The sequence below is a fragment of the Trachurus japonicus genome, chromosome 8 (genome assembly GCF_045865225.1).
Source record: "Trachurus japonicus isolate A0001 chromosome 8, Traja_1.0".
NCBI classification, from domain to species: Eukaryota; Metazoa; Chordata; class Actinopteri; order Carangiformes; family Carangidae; genus Trachurus; species Trachurus japonicus.
The window spans coordinates 25,232,359-25,249,155 of NC_140914.1; the positions used below are offsets into that span (position 1 = coordinate 25,232,359).

Sequence of the window (16,797 nt, forward strand, 5' to 3'; positions counted from 1 at the left end):
GTTGTCTTCCCTCTCACATTCCAAAGTTGTAACCTCATTTCCTGGGTCGGCCGGTATTCAGGGAGTCTCCGAGGTTACCAATGATGTCATTGGTGGGAGAGAAAGGAGGATGTCTGAGATGAGACAATGTGGCACTCTGGAGAGGCAGGAGGGGGGCAGAGGGGGGGTGAGGGGAGGGAAAGGTTGAAGGCAGAGGGGGGGAAGTCAAGTACCAAAACTGAGCACATGCTTTGTTAACACTTACTTATATATGTTCAGTATTTATTGAGATTTTTCTGCACGTTGTCCATATAATTTGCTGCGTTTTGTGGTTTGTGCAATATATCATCAATATGTTCGATAATGATAACGGGACAAGTCGGATGATCAGAACATAATCAGCATATCTCATATCAGTAACTGTGATTTTAAATGTCTGGTGTTGAAGGAAAAGCACCTGTGTCTTTCTCTTTGTGTCTGTAAAAGGTAGGTGAGGCCAGTCTGAGCTCATAGACATTAAATAAACAACACTGCCACCTGTTGGCTGCATGAGAGAAACACTAACCTAATGTTCACTCCACAATAAGTATCATTATCATATTAATTTACAATAAATCACCATATCTGTGTTTCCTATTCCCATAAATAATCAAATTCCCTTTACTTCTATTGTCAAAATGCATGTTTTTATAGAGGCACATGGATATTTATGACATCTGAACACAGCATATACAGAATATAGTTTTATAAAACATTTATACTGCAGCCACTGTGCATGTTCTATTATTAAATTATATTTGTGCTAAAACAGTAAACGTAGCCATTGCTGTTGAATGCTGCTATATCAACATATCTAAGAGTTTCTACTAGTTTTATCAGGAAGTATAACAGACTAAAATTAATACTGCATGCGTTTATGAATGGATCTTTATGTGAACCTATATAGTTTAATAAAGTCTTCAGTGCCTGTAAAGCTTCTTTTACTTTGATATTATGTGTTACTATGCATTTGCCTAAGACAAGTTTCCTGTCAAAGACAAATAAAGTTTATCGTAATCTTAATTTAATTTTCATATAATACAATCAGCATACATTATAAGTGTTTACATCGTGAATATTTAAATATTTGTAAATGTTTGCCACTATCTTCTTTTGTATTGCAGGAACTTTTGGTGTTGTGCTGTTGCTCCAGTTGCCAAATAATTCTAAGTATGAAATGGGCAAAAAGTAAAATAAAATTGTTTGAAATCTGCTTCATAGTGTGTCAGACTTTTAATGCGCACACAGGCAGAACTCAGTGTGCTTCCTGGTGAGTGTGGTTTGAGTTCTTATTCATGTTACACTTAGAAAACTGTGTCAACACAAAGCTTCACAGGAGAAGAGCCAGAGGAACAGACAGTAACAGTGAAGTGATAAGAATCAGAGGAAACACCAAGGGGCAACAGAAACAACTTGTGTTTCCTCAGCTCTACCTCAGATAAAGGCGACTGGTTATCTCGCTGCTGGTTGAAATATTCCTGTTAAGTTGGACTAATGATGTGAGTATGGAAGGGAAACTGGAGCCGTATACTCCTGAAGCTCCTGATGGTGAATTATGGCCTGTGCTCTGAGTGACATGTAAAGTTCATGGTAATTAGAAACTGCTCTCCTGCAGTGATGTGGCTCAGATGTTGAGCGGCTCAGGTGATGCTCTCTCAGAGTGGATGAGTACCTGCACAGGTATGAACTCCAATGACACATAACCTGTCCTCCTGATACACCTCTGAGTGCAGTCGTCACTTACAGTTGTCTACTCCTTAACACACAGTTTATTTCCACTTGAAAACACCCTCATATACTTCTGTATTCCAACACATCTCAAATGAAATACTGTTCTTTGTACTCCACTAGGCTTCATTTCTCTGACAGCTACAGTTTCAAGTTATTTTTCAGAACACAAGATGGGATCTGTTTAGAAAACAGAACATTGTTCTGAATATTATATTATGAACACAAATTATGTCAGAACTCAACGCCTCAGATTTCCCCTACAAGGGAACTAGTGTACTAAACTGAAGTATAGCTCCTCCTCTAGCAGTTACAGAAGTTAAATGCTGCGAAAACACTGATGAATTAGTATTGACAAGTAAATTATGTAAAATATGATAATAATTCAGTCATAAGCAATACTAGTTTTTGTGTTTGATTGATTTTGCTTTCATCTATTCTTAAAGGCAGAGCTTTTACAGTGGAATATTGTTAGATTGTTGAATTAGTATTAATTTATGTATTTTATGTCTGGTCCTCTGACACCTCATCGACTCTATATCACAAACTACTTAAAATGACATGTTTGGACCACATCTCATAATATGACGCGAATGGGGTCAAAGGTCAACATAATGCAGGATCCCACACATCTCAGCTGACTTCAGTTGAAAATTGTTGGATACAGGAAACCTGGTTTACAAAAGGCTCAACATACAACACTCGGCACCAGAAGAACAAGCATCATATAAAATCTGATTGATTTTGTTAATAGTGTTAAAGGGTTAAGATGTTGCATCCTTAAGCCTCCCTTACTGACAATGTAATGAATGGATGCTACTGGGTGAGTAAGTAAATTTCCTCTCCATGTATGTTTCGGGGCATGCCTCCCTTACGTCTGTGAGAGAATCTGGTGATACAGTGGTCATATTGTTGCTGCACAAGTCTAATGCATGGCAAATGCCTCTTGTGGCAATAAGGCTTTCATTCATTCATGTGCAGAGCAGACTGGCTTCCCCTCTCATACAATGACAGAAGATGACCGTGCAGAAGAGAACAAATGCAAGAGGCTGATAAATGTTATGACAGAGGTTTATCTGCCATTAGAAACACCAGTCCCCAGAGAGAGAGAGAGCGTTCGCCCATGCTCTTTGACAGCTGCCTCACCTTATGTTAACCTTAAGGGCACTCCATTGACTTTATGTGGATGGGATCATTTTATCTCAGGGGCCCTGTGTGGCTTCGTCTGGTCATGTTCTCTTGTGTCCACATATTCATTAAAAAGACAAGTTATAGGTAATGGTTGCTTTGAGCTTAAATTGTGTGATTCAGAAGCCTAAAGGCCTGATATAAAGGAATGACATTAATGATAAATAAATGCACAAATAAATAATTAAATGCAAAATGGATTCATCTTGGTAATAGAAAATGCTATTTTTGTTTCTATAAATGTATTCATTTATGTGTTTCTGCATGTATTTCCAGATTTCTGCTTTTATTTATTTATTTATTTATTTCTGTGTCTGTATGCTAATTGGATAGGCAGTGAGATTGTTCAGCTGGGCAAACCAGTAAAATACATAAATGCAGAAACAGATATGGCATTTTTCATTAGCAAAATGAATTTATTTTTCATTTATTTACGCATTTCATTATTTATTTTATTATTTCATTATTTCATTATTTATTTATTCATACTTTTGTCATTTTTTGTCCACCATATTCTGAAAGCATAATTGGCTGTACAATATGTCATACCAAAGAATTAGCATCAGTGAAGATAAGACATTTGCTAGCTTTCTCAATAGGCCAGTTGACTGCCATGTACAATGTGATCAACAGGTCTCAGGGTGAAGCAGGAGGGCGCTCGGCTGCCGCAGAGATCTGAGGCTGAGCCCAGCTGCATCAAGCTGCCGACAGAAAGCAGCGATGACACTACAGGAAGAAGAACTTTCGTGTCAAAATAAAAGCATATCCCACCTGTGAGCAGGCGTCGTCAGTAATCAATGCACAAAGGATTCCTTAAAAAAAAATGCAGCACTCACTTCTGCTTCAACCGGTCACTTTTATCTAATAAAAAACATTGAGAGTAGGGGTAATTTGTTTAGCATGACCAGTTCACAAAGCCCCTGCAGACTTGAGTAGTGCAACCCATATGTGCTGTAATGTTCCTGAGCCTGAGGTAGGTTTAACTGTAATTACCGGTAGCTTTGTCTGTAAAAACACTACAATAAGTTTGTTATTGAAGGTTAAAACGAGTGCTATGTTTGTACTTGGTGTTCCAGTTAACTTGCAAACCCCCAAGTGAGTAGTTATTTGTTATATGACGCTTAACCAACCACATTTCATGTAACGTTAGCTTCGGGAAACCGTGCAGAGACATGCTAACCAACAACCAGCTAGCTATTAGCTTAAAGTTTCTGTTTTCTTTTATGTAAATGCTTGAACTGAACTTGTAGCCAAGAGACTGACACATAAACAACTATTTAATAGGCCTGTTAATGGACCGCTCATATATTAAATGCAGGCCTCCCTGAAGAAAACGCGTATCCCCGTTTATGAATGTGACTTTTACGTTGAAGTGTGGAGCCGGAAGTCGCTTTTATTGTTTTGAAGCTGACTTAACACTTGTTCCCCCCTCCCCGGCAGCATCATTCACCGGCTCTCAGCTTTCCGCAGAGCCGAGTAGGAGTGCACCGCCGTAGGCAAGATGGCTTTAGTTACCCCAAATAAGCAGGACGGAGTCTGCCGGTGAATCGTGGCGGGTTTCGGGTTTCCTCGCAGTGTTTCCCTCTCAGAGGATGAGAAGACAGCCTGCAGCAGCAGCGGCCGCTCTCTCCCAACTACAGGACACACTGCACTGCGTGATGCAGATCAGAGTCCAAGAGTTGACATCCTGCTTTCAGGAGGTGATGGTCTGCTCCTGCCTCCTCTACTCACCTGCTCCTTTCTGATGTGTCTCCAGACGTCACGGTGTTGACATTTTGCAACTCAGTGCATCAAACTGCGTCTTTTTTCCTTCTTCTCCAGGACACCCATGCTTGTGTTTAGCCAGTGGAGGACTTCAACTGAAAGGTCTACAATGATCCCTCAGCTGTAAAGTCAGACACACAACAGAAGTCACCTGGAGGAGTCACCATCTAATTGGCTGTCAGTGAGGCACATGATGGCTAATAACGAGCTACAAGTGAGTTTACCAACTTTTTTGCTACTGTGTTGAAGCTGGTTTGTTATTGTGTATATTAGAGCTCAATATGTGCAACACAGTAATGCATCTGGAGATTTTCCAATTGATTCTTGTGGATATCTGCAGTGATTAGATGATGTTTGATGGAAATCGTCTCAGAAACCCTCTGTTTTTGATTGCTGACCAGTGATATTGTTTCTTAAAGCCCTACTCTTGCAATTTATTATTGAAAAGTTGGTGTATACAAAAGACAGATTACAAATGGTCCAAACTGAAGCTGCATAGCCTGAGGTATCCTGATTTTTGCTTCCTAATATAGGTTAAGGTTCAAAAATGCAACACACTGCATAGTATGTTTTTTAAAACCATCCATGCCTGGTAAGCGGCACCCAGGTCTGTGAAACGCCACACACCAAATCTTTTGACACAGATCTGTTAAAATTCGTCGCGTCCAAAGCTGCATTCATATGGAACAGACGATAGAGACTCCCACGTTTCCATAACTCAAGCCAGTTTAAAATGTGCATGTGATTTTTCAGGCACTTCACTTCGCCAAACTTGAGGAAACATTTTTTAAATCTTAATTTCAACCTGGTTGTTTAGCACAAGCTTGTATCAGAGTTTTACTGTTTTCACAGGGTGAAAATGATGGAAATCTGTGAGAAATATCCATCAGAAGTTCTCAGACTCCAAGATGTTTTTTTGTTTTTTCCAAAGGAGAGTTAAAGAATATTCAGTTGACACTGATACTTAACACAAAATCTTCACATCCAGAGTTAGAGATTGATGAGTGAGTGAATTGCTCTTCATTTCTAAATGGGTGGAGTTGCACTGTAGTTAGTGTCCACTTTAGGAGCTAATAGAGAGCCAGTAGTGAGTTGGACAGTGTCACACATTAAAGGCTGAAAGTAAATGGATGTAATTGTATTAGGCTGTGTTTACCTCTGCCACTGAGGGCCTCGTGCCCCCGCTGTGACCTCCTGTCTGTGATCAACATAAACAAACAGACAATGGACGAAACAAAGTCAGTGGTATTGTTAGGGCAGAAGACTGTATTCACATAATTAATGTGACTTTTTTTTCTATCTCACAAGAGTCAAAAGTGGGTATGATTCACATATTATCTCACCGCTCCAGCCACTGCTTTCCACTGTGCCCTTGGTAGAGATGACATTTCCCAGATTACATGAAATGATTTCCCATTTGTGACACAGCAGTTGCCCTCAGGTAGTCATGGGTGAGTCACAGAGGGTGTTGCGGTGTCAGAGCTCCAGGTCTAATTTAGAGGGGTTGGGTTACAGTGACTCTGGTGTCGGTCCAGCTTAGGACACAGCAGAGGAAAAATGTAAAAAATTAAAGGCTGAGTGCTCACGCCAGGAGCCAGCACACATCACTCTGTGCAGCGGATGTTTGTTGTTTATTTTGTTAATTTCAGTCACTCTAACTTGATTAAAGGGATAGTTCAACATTTTGGCAAATTGGCCCATTGCCATAATCCCTATAGTCATAGCAGTAGGTTCGTTACCTTTAATTGTCGGTGCAAGCTATTTTTAGAACGGCGGAGCAGAGCCGCAAGCTGCTCAGAGCTACGCTACGGAGGCTAATGGGATTTCTTGGTTTCCCTTGGCTGTTGTTTTCGAGGTAAATTCAGTCTCTGCATTTGCCTTGAGGACAACTCCGTCTGGTAATGTTCTGTTATTATCTCATAGCGTGGTAAATGTGCAGATCACAACTTGTCCACGAGAGTGTTTTGGAGTTGTTGGATTGTGTATTTGATAAGTTTGATGAGGGAAACCAAGAAATCCCATTAGCCTCCGTAGCGTAGCTCTGAGCAGCTCGCGGCTCGGCCGTTCTAAAAATAGCTTGCATCGACAATTAAAGGTAACAAATCTACTGCTATGACTATAGCCAATTTGCCAAAATGTTGAACTATCCCTTTAAGTTTTAAAAGATTTGTGATTGACATATAACAAGTAATTAGAACCACACACTACCCATATTTCCTGCTGCCAGTAAGCAACAAGTGTGATATTATTTACAAAAAGCGCAATGCCAAATGTTTTCATTTGGCATTAATCAGCCCACTCTCACGCCATCCTCTACACACAAACCATCTGATGCTGTCGAATCATTTGTTGTGAGTGTAAACTCCTTCCTTGACATTTAGCAATTTCCCTGAACAGAGAAGGTGCAGTGCAGTGTTTCTTGGAAAGCTACGTTGTCCGTGCAGGCGTGGAGATCAACAATAACAGCTAATATATGTCATAGTGCACCGTCACGTCCTGCACTGCACCAGTGGGCCTGTCACAGAAACACAGGTTTGGCTTCGGTCAAAGAATCTGTTTGCCTTTTTTTTTCAAAAAGTGTCTTCCTCAAGAGTTCAGAAGAAAAAGACACATTTCATTTATAGTGCTGCGTAGCTATTGGTGTAACATTTCCATTTGATACTGACACTGTTTTGTCTTAGTTGCATGTGTCTACCCTCTACTCCTTCTATTATACAGAGCCTGTCTATGTGGATCATTAAACAGCGTTTTGTTGTTGTTTATGTTTACAAAGGTCCTCCCACATGATGACAAATTGCCTCGGTTTAGCCCGAGGAAACGTGCAACATTAATTTTGCCTTAATGTTCTTCTTAGACGTCTTTATGACAGTGGGTTGGCGTCCTGTAAATAAGAGCAGCACATTAGATAGGACACTCCAGGAGCTTCTTTTAAAACCTCTCCACCAGATAGTAATGCAGACGTTTCATTATAAATCTGTAGAGTGGACATCCCTGAGGTTATTCTCTCAGACTTGTTCTCCAATACTGAAATGCATACAGCAGATCAAGAGCCGCATACAGTGCAATGCAATTAACTCTTGATTTGTCTCTCCCTGCATTGTCAGTGATGCATTTAAATGCGTTTATGGCCTCATGACTCGATTTATAACTCCTAGATGATTGTCTGAGCTCCACTCGAGCAGTTTCTGCCCCGCGTGACGAATTCGGCCTCTCTCTGTGGTGATGCTGAGGGTTCAGTCATCATTAACGTGGGCCTGCAGACGGGCGGTGAGCGATGGCTGATTGAGATCAAGGGGCCACGTCCGTAACGATGATAGGCTGAACCTGTCAAAGTGGACCGAGGCACAGCGGTGCGCTGATTGAGCTCTTTCCTTTATTTCTCCTGAGTAGCCTCATCAAGGCTGTAATGTTGCCGGCACTCGTTCCCCATTGGAGGTTACCACTACCGGACTCGCTGAGGAAAACAACTGAAATGACCCACTCTCCCTTTGTCTTCCTGCATCTCCCCCATCCCTCTGTTAAAAACACATTATCCCTGCTGTATATGCGCTGAACGAGGCCATCAGTGTAAAAACGTAGCTTAACCTCAGTGTGTTTCTGCACTTTTCGGTGCCGCCTCCACTGCTGACTCCTGCACTGATCAATTTGCAGCCTGTTTACTCGTCGGCCCCTCCTCTCCTTCAGATGGCTTTAAGGAATGTAAATCAAGCCTCCTGCTGAGGACGTGAGCTCTGCGCTGAGCTGATAACATAACCTACACTTTGCGATAGCTGTATACGCTACGCGGCTGCCCTCTCATGAATTCTTTATTTGTGCCGTTTCCTGTCGGTATCATCTGAAAGAGTTGTGCAAGTCAGAGAGGAGCTGCTGCCTCTTCCCTCTGTGGCAGCTCCAGATTACTTTTTTATTGATCATCTGAGAGAGTGAAAGCAACTTGGTCCATTTCTTTAATGGCATCTGAAGACTCTTAAACACGCTCGTATTGAAGTGCTACTATGAGCTGAGATCCGTTGATGGTCTCACGCATGTCATAACAGCGATAACAGTGATGTATAACGGTGATGTCTTGCATCACACTCATAATAATGTGTGTCTCCAGCTGCCACCGCTATGGATAATAGGATTAGGAGACTGTGGACTTGACTGTGTGTCTGACCTCCTACGAGGGGAGCATTAGTGCCCTCAGTTACCCACACACACACACACACATACACACACCAACACCAACCCCCCAACATCCAGTCCCTCCTGCTTGAATCCAGGATTACACTGTGTCTGCAGAAATCTGTCTCTCCCCCGGATACCAGCAGACAAACATAACTGCTGCATTACAGCTTCAGCGCGCTGATAGAATATCTTAATGGCGTTCATTAATAAAACCAATGGGTGCGTCAAACCCTAAATTCGCTCATTAGGCAACAGCCAGACATTCCCAGTAAATGCCAGGGAGGGAAGCTGGTATCTTAAATACCAATGAAGGAAAATAAAAGATGAAAAATGTTAAGTATCCCCTCGGTTGACGATCTGTGACTCCCCGTGTTTCTATGACATTCAGCTGACCAGTCTGAGCACCAGCTGTTGTTGCTGTATGCCCATCACCCACCAGGCTTTCATGGGATTAGTTATCATTGACACCAAGCTAGAGTATTACAGCAAAAAAGAATAAAAGAAGATACAGTACAACAGAGAAACAGGTGGAGAACTACTGGTTACTTGTGTCCAACTACGTTTTGGCTTTTTCTAAGCTGGTTGTGCGAGTGTTTTAGGGCTTTAAGGGATTGTTGGTATTACAGGATTAAAGAATGTGTTGCTAAGAAGGACAAGTTAGAGAAATGGTGTAACATTGGAGGAGCAACATATCGTAAATTCAATCTGGAGACCATAATTTTGTCAGTATGGCTCGGGATAGGAAGGTCACAGAGGAAGAGAGCCATTTAGGAGCCATGTGTTGGCCTGAGAAAACGAGCATTGATTGGTTGCTAAAGTAGTTTTGTAGTGCTACTGGGCACTGAGGCTCAGCGGTGCTTGTGAAATAGCTTACGCTGTGGTTTTTAGCCTGGGTTTGTCACTGAAAGACCTCTGAGGTAAAAGGGCCAAACAAGAGGCAACTGTATATTGAATCAGCAGAATGCAGCACAAGTAGAGCTGATCCATACTAACAAAATCACATGTGATATTTTTGCTTTAGAGCCTTAGACCTAAAACCTGATGATAGCTTTATTTATGATATCAAGGAGGTAAAACTGAGTTGTCATATCACAGTTTACCTGGGAAATAAGATATTCACTACTCTGCCGGATGAAATTTCAGAATGTGCCTAAAATGCTTTATAACTTTTACAGGTGAACTTAATTTGACCTTCTCTAAACTTTTAAATGCACATGTCTGACTGTTCAGTGTTTGAGTACGTATCACATAACATAATGTTCTCCAACAAAGTGTCTGATCCATGAGTCGACCACTAAATGTTCTGGTTCAGTGACAGTTTGTATTGAAACAGTCCTCTTCATCACGCACGTTCACATTCTGACATCATGAGACCAAGACGACACCTGTATAACAATCCATCAACAGATCAACAGTACCTGGACACAGAGAGACTGGAAGAGTCACAGAAAGGCTGAGAAGTGGACGTCCTTTGGCACATTCATTGACATTTTTTGTTTTGGTATACTATATGAATATGAAGGTATACTATATACCATATGTTTTTAGCTCTTCTTTCAAGAAATTGCTTGAGATTAAGAAATAGCGCTAGCCATTCCATGCCTCTACTTGAATACCATACTTTCACAATAATATCACTGTAGCATGAACTTTTTACATTTTCCATAAATTTCACCCAAAAGTCGAGTATCCCTTACTATTGTTACAGAGCCAGTGTTAGCATTAACAGCTGTTTACTAGTATAGAAGAAACATTGCAAGTTCAGCACCAAAGTTCACTCCTGTGCTCACAAACAGCTGTCTCCAGAGGTGGAAAGCCTACACATCACATCTTTTCTTCTATTTTAGCATGCTAATCTGGTAGCCCCGCCTATCTGATATTGGAAGGGAAGAAATTACATTTCCATAAACTTAAATCAGTGAATGGTTGAATAAAGAAAAGAAATAAATAGCGTTTAGACAAGATTGTTATATTGTCACTGTTGACTTTTTGAGTAGCAGAGTCAAAAAGTAGGAAACTATCATAACCAGGAAGTGTGACCATCCAGTTTTATCTAACCTCCTCTGAATATGTGAACTGCTCCACTGTAGGCAGTGATCAGACTGGAGCTGAAGCTACTGTACAGACTATGAATAAAGTAGGAGAGCAGGAATAGCTTTTTCCTCTCTCTTCAGCAAAATGATGTACAAGCCTGTCAAGAAAATGCTAGAAGGGGTTTATCGGCACAGGATAGAGAAAACTGAAAGAGCCTAATGTAGCTCTTGTTACCTGTTAGCATGTAAGCAGTGAGCTTAGCAGGTACAGTAACTCACTATGTGTAAATTTGTCATGTCTAACTTTTCTGTAGCTTGTCTTGTGACCAGATGGTACTAGCATATTGGTCGCCAAGCATTTTAACCCTGTGCAGCATATGTACAAATGAGAATATATAGGTTGACACAAGCCGTGTGAGTAGAAACTAAAGCAGAGAGAACCAGAGGAACCTGTGCCGTGTGACCTGATTGTGGTTACACCTGAGGCATTTGAGATGAGTTATCCCGCCACCGTACAGAGGGTCATGTGACAGCCTGTGTGTTGTGCTGCGGGAGTGGTGTTGGGTTTAAGGGGAGCACAGACCCGGGGCTTCATGGGAGCAGAGGCGCGCTCGGCCGTGATGCTGCCCTCAACAGTGGACTGTCTGTTCCGTCAGCCCAGAAGCTGTAAAAGTGAGACAGACAGGGGAGAAACGCCGCTATTATTACCTGCTGGAGAAGAGAGAGACGGAGGTGGTGGCAGGGCAGCGCAACAACAAGCCCAGCCTTCAGAGTGTAACCCAAACTGCTGCCATTGTTGTTATTAAAGTCTCAGAGGCTGAATTGCTGGAACTGAGAGATACTGAGACACAAATAGTGGCCAGGTGCCATTGTGAGTTAGCCTTTTTTTTTTTTTTTTACCCGCCGTCAACAATGCATGAGAGATTATGAGAGTTGTAACTGGAGGAGTATAAATAGTCTAAAGAATACAGTAGGATGCAGCGTCTACAGAGGGAAAGTCCACAGAAGACACCAAAAAGGACAAAGTCACATTGAGATGTGTGGCTGCGGCTGGTAGTTTGACATATGTCATCTTTGCAGCTGCTGCCATGTGATTTGTCATGGGCAGTGTGGCAGTTTCCAGACAGTCTATGCTTCTTCTTCTTCTTCTTCTTCTTCTTCTTCTTCTTCTTCTTCTTCTTCTTCTTCTTCTTCTTCTTCTTCTTCACACAGCTCTACTATTGGGCTCATTATGAAACATTTTTACTTTAGCTTCCCAAATGTGTATCTGTTTTTATTTATTCATTGAGAAGGCTTCTACACTTTACTAAATGACAATAAATACCATTAAAGACCAAAACCTATAGTGATTTCATTGTTGTTGCCAAGTTGTCTGTGTAGCAGAAGCTATTTTGAGGAAGTTACCTTTTAAAAAATTTAACTACATTTGTGACCTGTTTTTGAAGCTCTATATTTTCAGTAGGACTAAATAGGCAGGGAAGGACAATAGGACAGTATTCAGACTGAATACTAGGATTACCTAATGTATTGTTACTTTACTGTTACTGGATTTGTTGACAGTGAGAAATAATTACAGCCTTCTTTCTTAAAAAGTGCAATGTGCTGGGCATAAATCAAAAATCTGTAAGCAACTGGGTATTTGTGGATGAGCCGCTGCTGCCGTGGACCGCTGTGACCTTAAAGCACATTTCCTTTACTAATGGAGTCTTTTTTTCATTAGCCATTATACTGTAATTAAAGTAGCACAAATCTGTAAACATTTGTGTCGCCTGTGTGTTTTTCCTCCTCTTGTCCAGTGTTTATGAGTGCCGTGCTATCGTAATCAACAGCATCAGTAAAGAGGGATAATCATCTGCATTATGGAATGGACCTCTTATCCCCCTCAGCCCTTCTGCCATAATCATTTTTAATCTGCTTTCCATGTCCATTACCATCGTGCCTGCTCAGCCATTCCATTACATAGCAGGGCTCTCAGAAGACATCATGGCCCCGTCACACAGTGCTGTGCTCTGCTCCTCATATTTAAGCTGGTAACAACCAAATGTGAAAACACTGGGAATCAAACATTTAACGACTTTCTCAGACCTCTCAGTCCTCTCCACTCTCATGCAGCTCACACATTGCATTCTGAGAAGTTCAGTCTCCAGTCCAAACAGCTAGAAGATGATGTATGTCTTTTTAATCACTGCCATTAAAGAGACCCCAAGGAGTTTGCTTTTGGTTATAAAAGAGTCACGTATTAATGTGGATGAATCTACATTACCCACACTTGTTAATGGGTCCATTTTCGATAAATATATCGTTTTCATTTCCTAGTTTCGGTTTCCCGGACGCTGCCCGGCGGGTCATGGGAATAACGCTGCCGGATCGCTAGTTGGCATCGTTTATGGTCAGAACTACGACGGTATCTGATTGTTTTCGAACCTCCGACTTTCGTTCTTGATTAGTGAAAACATTCTTGGCAAATGTTTTCGCTTTCGTCCTTCTTGCACTGGTCCAAGAATTTCATTGTGTGCACAGAGGCTCATGGGAAATGTAGTGTGAAAACACTTTGCTTTCTGAAACTCCTCGTAGTCCCTTTAAAATCATTTCAATCAGTCTTTCCTCTTAAAGGGATAGTTCAACATTTTGGCAAATTCGACATGGCTGTTGGGTGGAGTGATATCAAATGTAGTTCCAGCTATGCATTTGCCTCGAAAACAACTCTGTCTCCTAATGTTACATGATTATTTCATAGTCTGGTGAATGTGCAGGTCACAACTTGTCCACAAGAGTGTTTTGGAGTTGTTGGGTTGTGTATTTGATGAGTTTGATGAGGGACAGGGGACCTGTACCATTCACCTCTATTGTGTTTGCTGAGCAGCTCACGTCTCGGATCTCGAAACGACATGCACCGATAATTAAAGGTAATGAACCTACTCCTATGAATATAGGGATTATGACAATAGGCAAATTTGCCAAAATGTTGAACTATCCCTTTAATATACAGACTTTATACTCTCACTTTGTCCTGGAGCCAGTCTATGATGCCAGGGATTGGCCGACCGTGGCACCCAACCCTGATGCCTGTCTCTGCAGGTGGGGGGCCCACAGGGTGGCAGCTCCACACAATCACGGTTCACGGCCATCAGCAGTAACGCGGGCACTGTACCGGTCTGTTGTGATGGAGAGGCAGCTGAGCTGGTAGGCAAGATGAGTTAGCTCCACAGGGAGGCATCCAGACACCCAGAGGGAGCTCCAGTGTGGAGTCACTGTTCCTTCACTGTGTGGAGTCAGTCGAGGATCAGTTCCTCTGGAGGTTTTCTGGCCACATTCAAGTGACATGGAGTAGACCCAGAACATCCAGGAGGGGTTTTAAAGCTCACCTTGGTTGGGAAAGTTTGAGCTTTCCAATCTGGAAACATAAAATCCACACAATGGTGGTTATAGTAGCTCTGACTGTAGAGCCATGAAGTGCCTCATTAGTTTCCCACTGAGTAACACTCTGATCCATGTTGACTGTTGTAGGTCAACTACTTTGTTTGCTGCCTTTTTACATGCAGGTAGGTAGTCTGCTGGACTCCTGTTACCTCTCACCTGGTCAGCGGCTGCTCTTGACTGCTGGTGGCTTTGTTTTGTTTTTCACTACACCAGCTTCACGGCTCGCTTAAGAAAATAATCATCCAGAATTGTTTTGGTTTTGCTCATTTTTGCAAGATTGCATTATGGTCATTTTGTTCAGTGTCCTTCACCTGTCCCATTTGCACAAGCCTCTGTTAACACGCATGACAGAAGCAGATTAAGTATGTGGACCAGAGAGCTGTTCTCGCTGGGGGTTTATGCTGCCTTATTCCTCAGGAGCCTGCACAGAGCCACTGTTTGTTGCCGCAGAGTTCACAATGGACAAAGCTGGGAACACAAACACATAAGCATTTACTGAAGTTTCTTGAGAAGATCGACCCTTTCACAAAGATGCCATTCATGGTGATGTGCTCCTCCCCAGCTGTGGAGCGGACACTGCTGGAACACACACACACACACACACACAAAGACGCACACGCCGCCTCAGACGCAGGCATGCAGACAGATGTGCACTCAGACACGCACAGAACAGTCTTTCTCACCTAACCTTCAACACAGACTTTCTCCTGTTTACTCAGACCGGCAGAGTCGCCGGCTCTGGGGCACGTGATGCTTTCATCAGGCAATGGTTGTACAGGGGATATACATACAGCCGCGATGCACTGTAAAACAGCAAAAGGAGATTTGGCAACAGAATTTCCCCTGGAATATGAGGGATTTTAGGGATTAACAAGAAACACACATAGTCCAAGGTACATTCTGTAAGCTGTTAACTCATTCATAGAGGGCCAGAATTGAATTTGTAATACCAGACTAGATATTCAGCTGGGAATTTGGATTTGGTAACATAGGGATTTTTATTTTTTGAAGTGTGTTGCTTGAAAAAAGTCCCTTTTAAAGGGACCATATTATTATTTCACCATTTGTTCCATCCACGGACAAAACAAAGGAAATATAATGAGGTTCATTGTTGGTCTGGAGGTACTGTTGTGTAGGTGTTGTTGCTTTCAGACTGAGAGACTTTGCGCTAAGCTAACTGGCTGCTGGCCATGTATTTAGGCTACAGCAGAGACAGGAGAGTGGTATTATTGATCTTCTCATCTGTTATTTACTCCAGATATGGAACATTTGACTTTGTCAATCAGTTTAAAACACAAAACCACCCACAAATCACCAGCATGGTGTTGTGACTGAAGACTCATTTAACCCTGCTGCTCTAGTCTGCAGTCGGCTGGCCCAGTTACCCACATAAGAGTCTGCTCACTGAGCGGGACAATGCCCTGACGTTAACGCTGACTGTAGTACGTAGACTTCCCTCTGATCTGCTGTGTTGGCATAATGAGAAGCAACATTTCTTCCTGTTAGCACTCACAATATCCACTTCACTTTGTCTTACGCTGCTGTTTTATTTTTCATGAGCAGTACAGCAGTGTAAGTCCTGTATGTGTGTGTGTGGGAGACTGTTAGACTGTTCAGGTGGCTGCATGTTCAGGCTTTTCCTTTGTGTATTATTCATATGTTTTATTTGGGATCCATCAGTTTATATCATGTGCTGGCCAGTGTGGGTCTGTATAAATGTGTGTTTAGAGAGATTAGTGGACCCCCCCCCCACACTCCCCTCTTAACCCAAATCCCATCCACTGCAGACTAAAGGCGGCTGCATGCAGGCATCAGGATGTTCACAGGAGAGTTCAAGAATTCAAACATGTTTCTTCTCCCAAATTCTGTCTCACTTTATCTTTTATAAGCAGTTTGAGTTGTGCGCACACACACACACACACACACACACACCATTAAAATAATGAATACCAGTATTTAGAGAACTCTGACCTCATAACTTTTCCTCTCACATGGTGGCGAGTGTCCAGTCTGGACCACTGAAGTCATGTTTTCCTCTGCCTCTCTTAATTAACCACAGCCTTTCTCTGCTCTCCTGAGACGGTCACTTCCTTGAACAGCTGGTTCAAGGGGTCACATTTGTTTCTTCAGCTTCCAGCATTATGTGACATTCGCAGCATCTTTAAAATGACACATTATTATACTACAAAAAGTGGGGGGAGGAGGGCACATCCTAAAGCTCAGGCCATGAACTTGTGTGATCCACATTTTCCTGTTAATAAACATATTTTTCATCAACAGTAACTTCCTGGAAATCCCAATCCCCTGTTCCCCTAAAAAAAAAACACCCCTTCATGCAATATCTGGCTCAGGGTAGATTTATTAAATGATGATTAGTTTTGGCAATGCTATATTAACAATTAGGTTAAATGCTCACTCACAAGCCCCATAATTATTATTGCTTCGTGTGAACTGCAGCTGTTGAGTAAGTAAGTAAGTA

At 42.0% G+C, this 16,797-nt stretch overlaps 1 protein-coding gene across 1 annotated transcript in view; it reads left to right on the forward strand.

Moving 5' to 3' along the window:
• Window positions 1–4,323: 4,323 nt before the first annotated feature.
• LOC146983391 (serine/threonine-protein kinase N1-like) overlaps window positions 4,324–16,797 on the forward strand; it is a 36,405-nt gene continuing 23,931 nt past the window's right edge. The window contains exons 1-2 of the mRNA XM_085784942.1: window positions 4,324–4,634; window positions 4,756–4,912. Of these exons, the coding sequence (XP_085641068.1) occupies window positions 4,889–4,912 (24 nt within the window). The 5' untranslated portion in view covers window positions 4,324–4,634; window positions 4,756–4,888. The remainder of the gene's footprint in view (window positions 4,635–4,755; window positions 4,913–16,797) is intronic.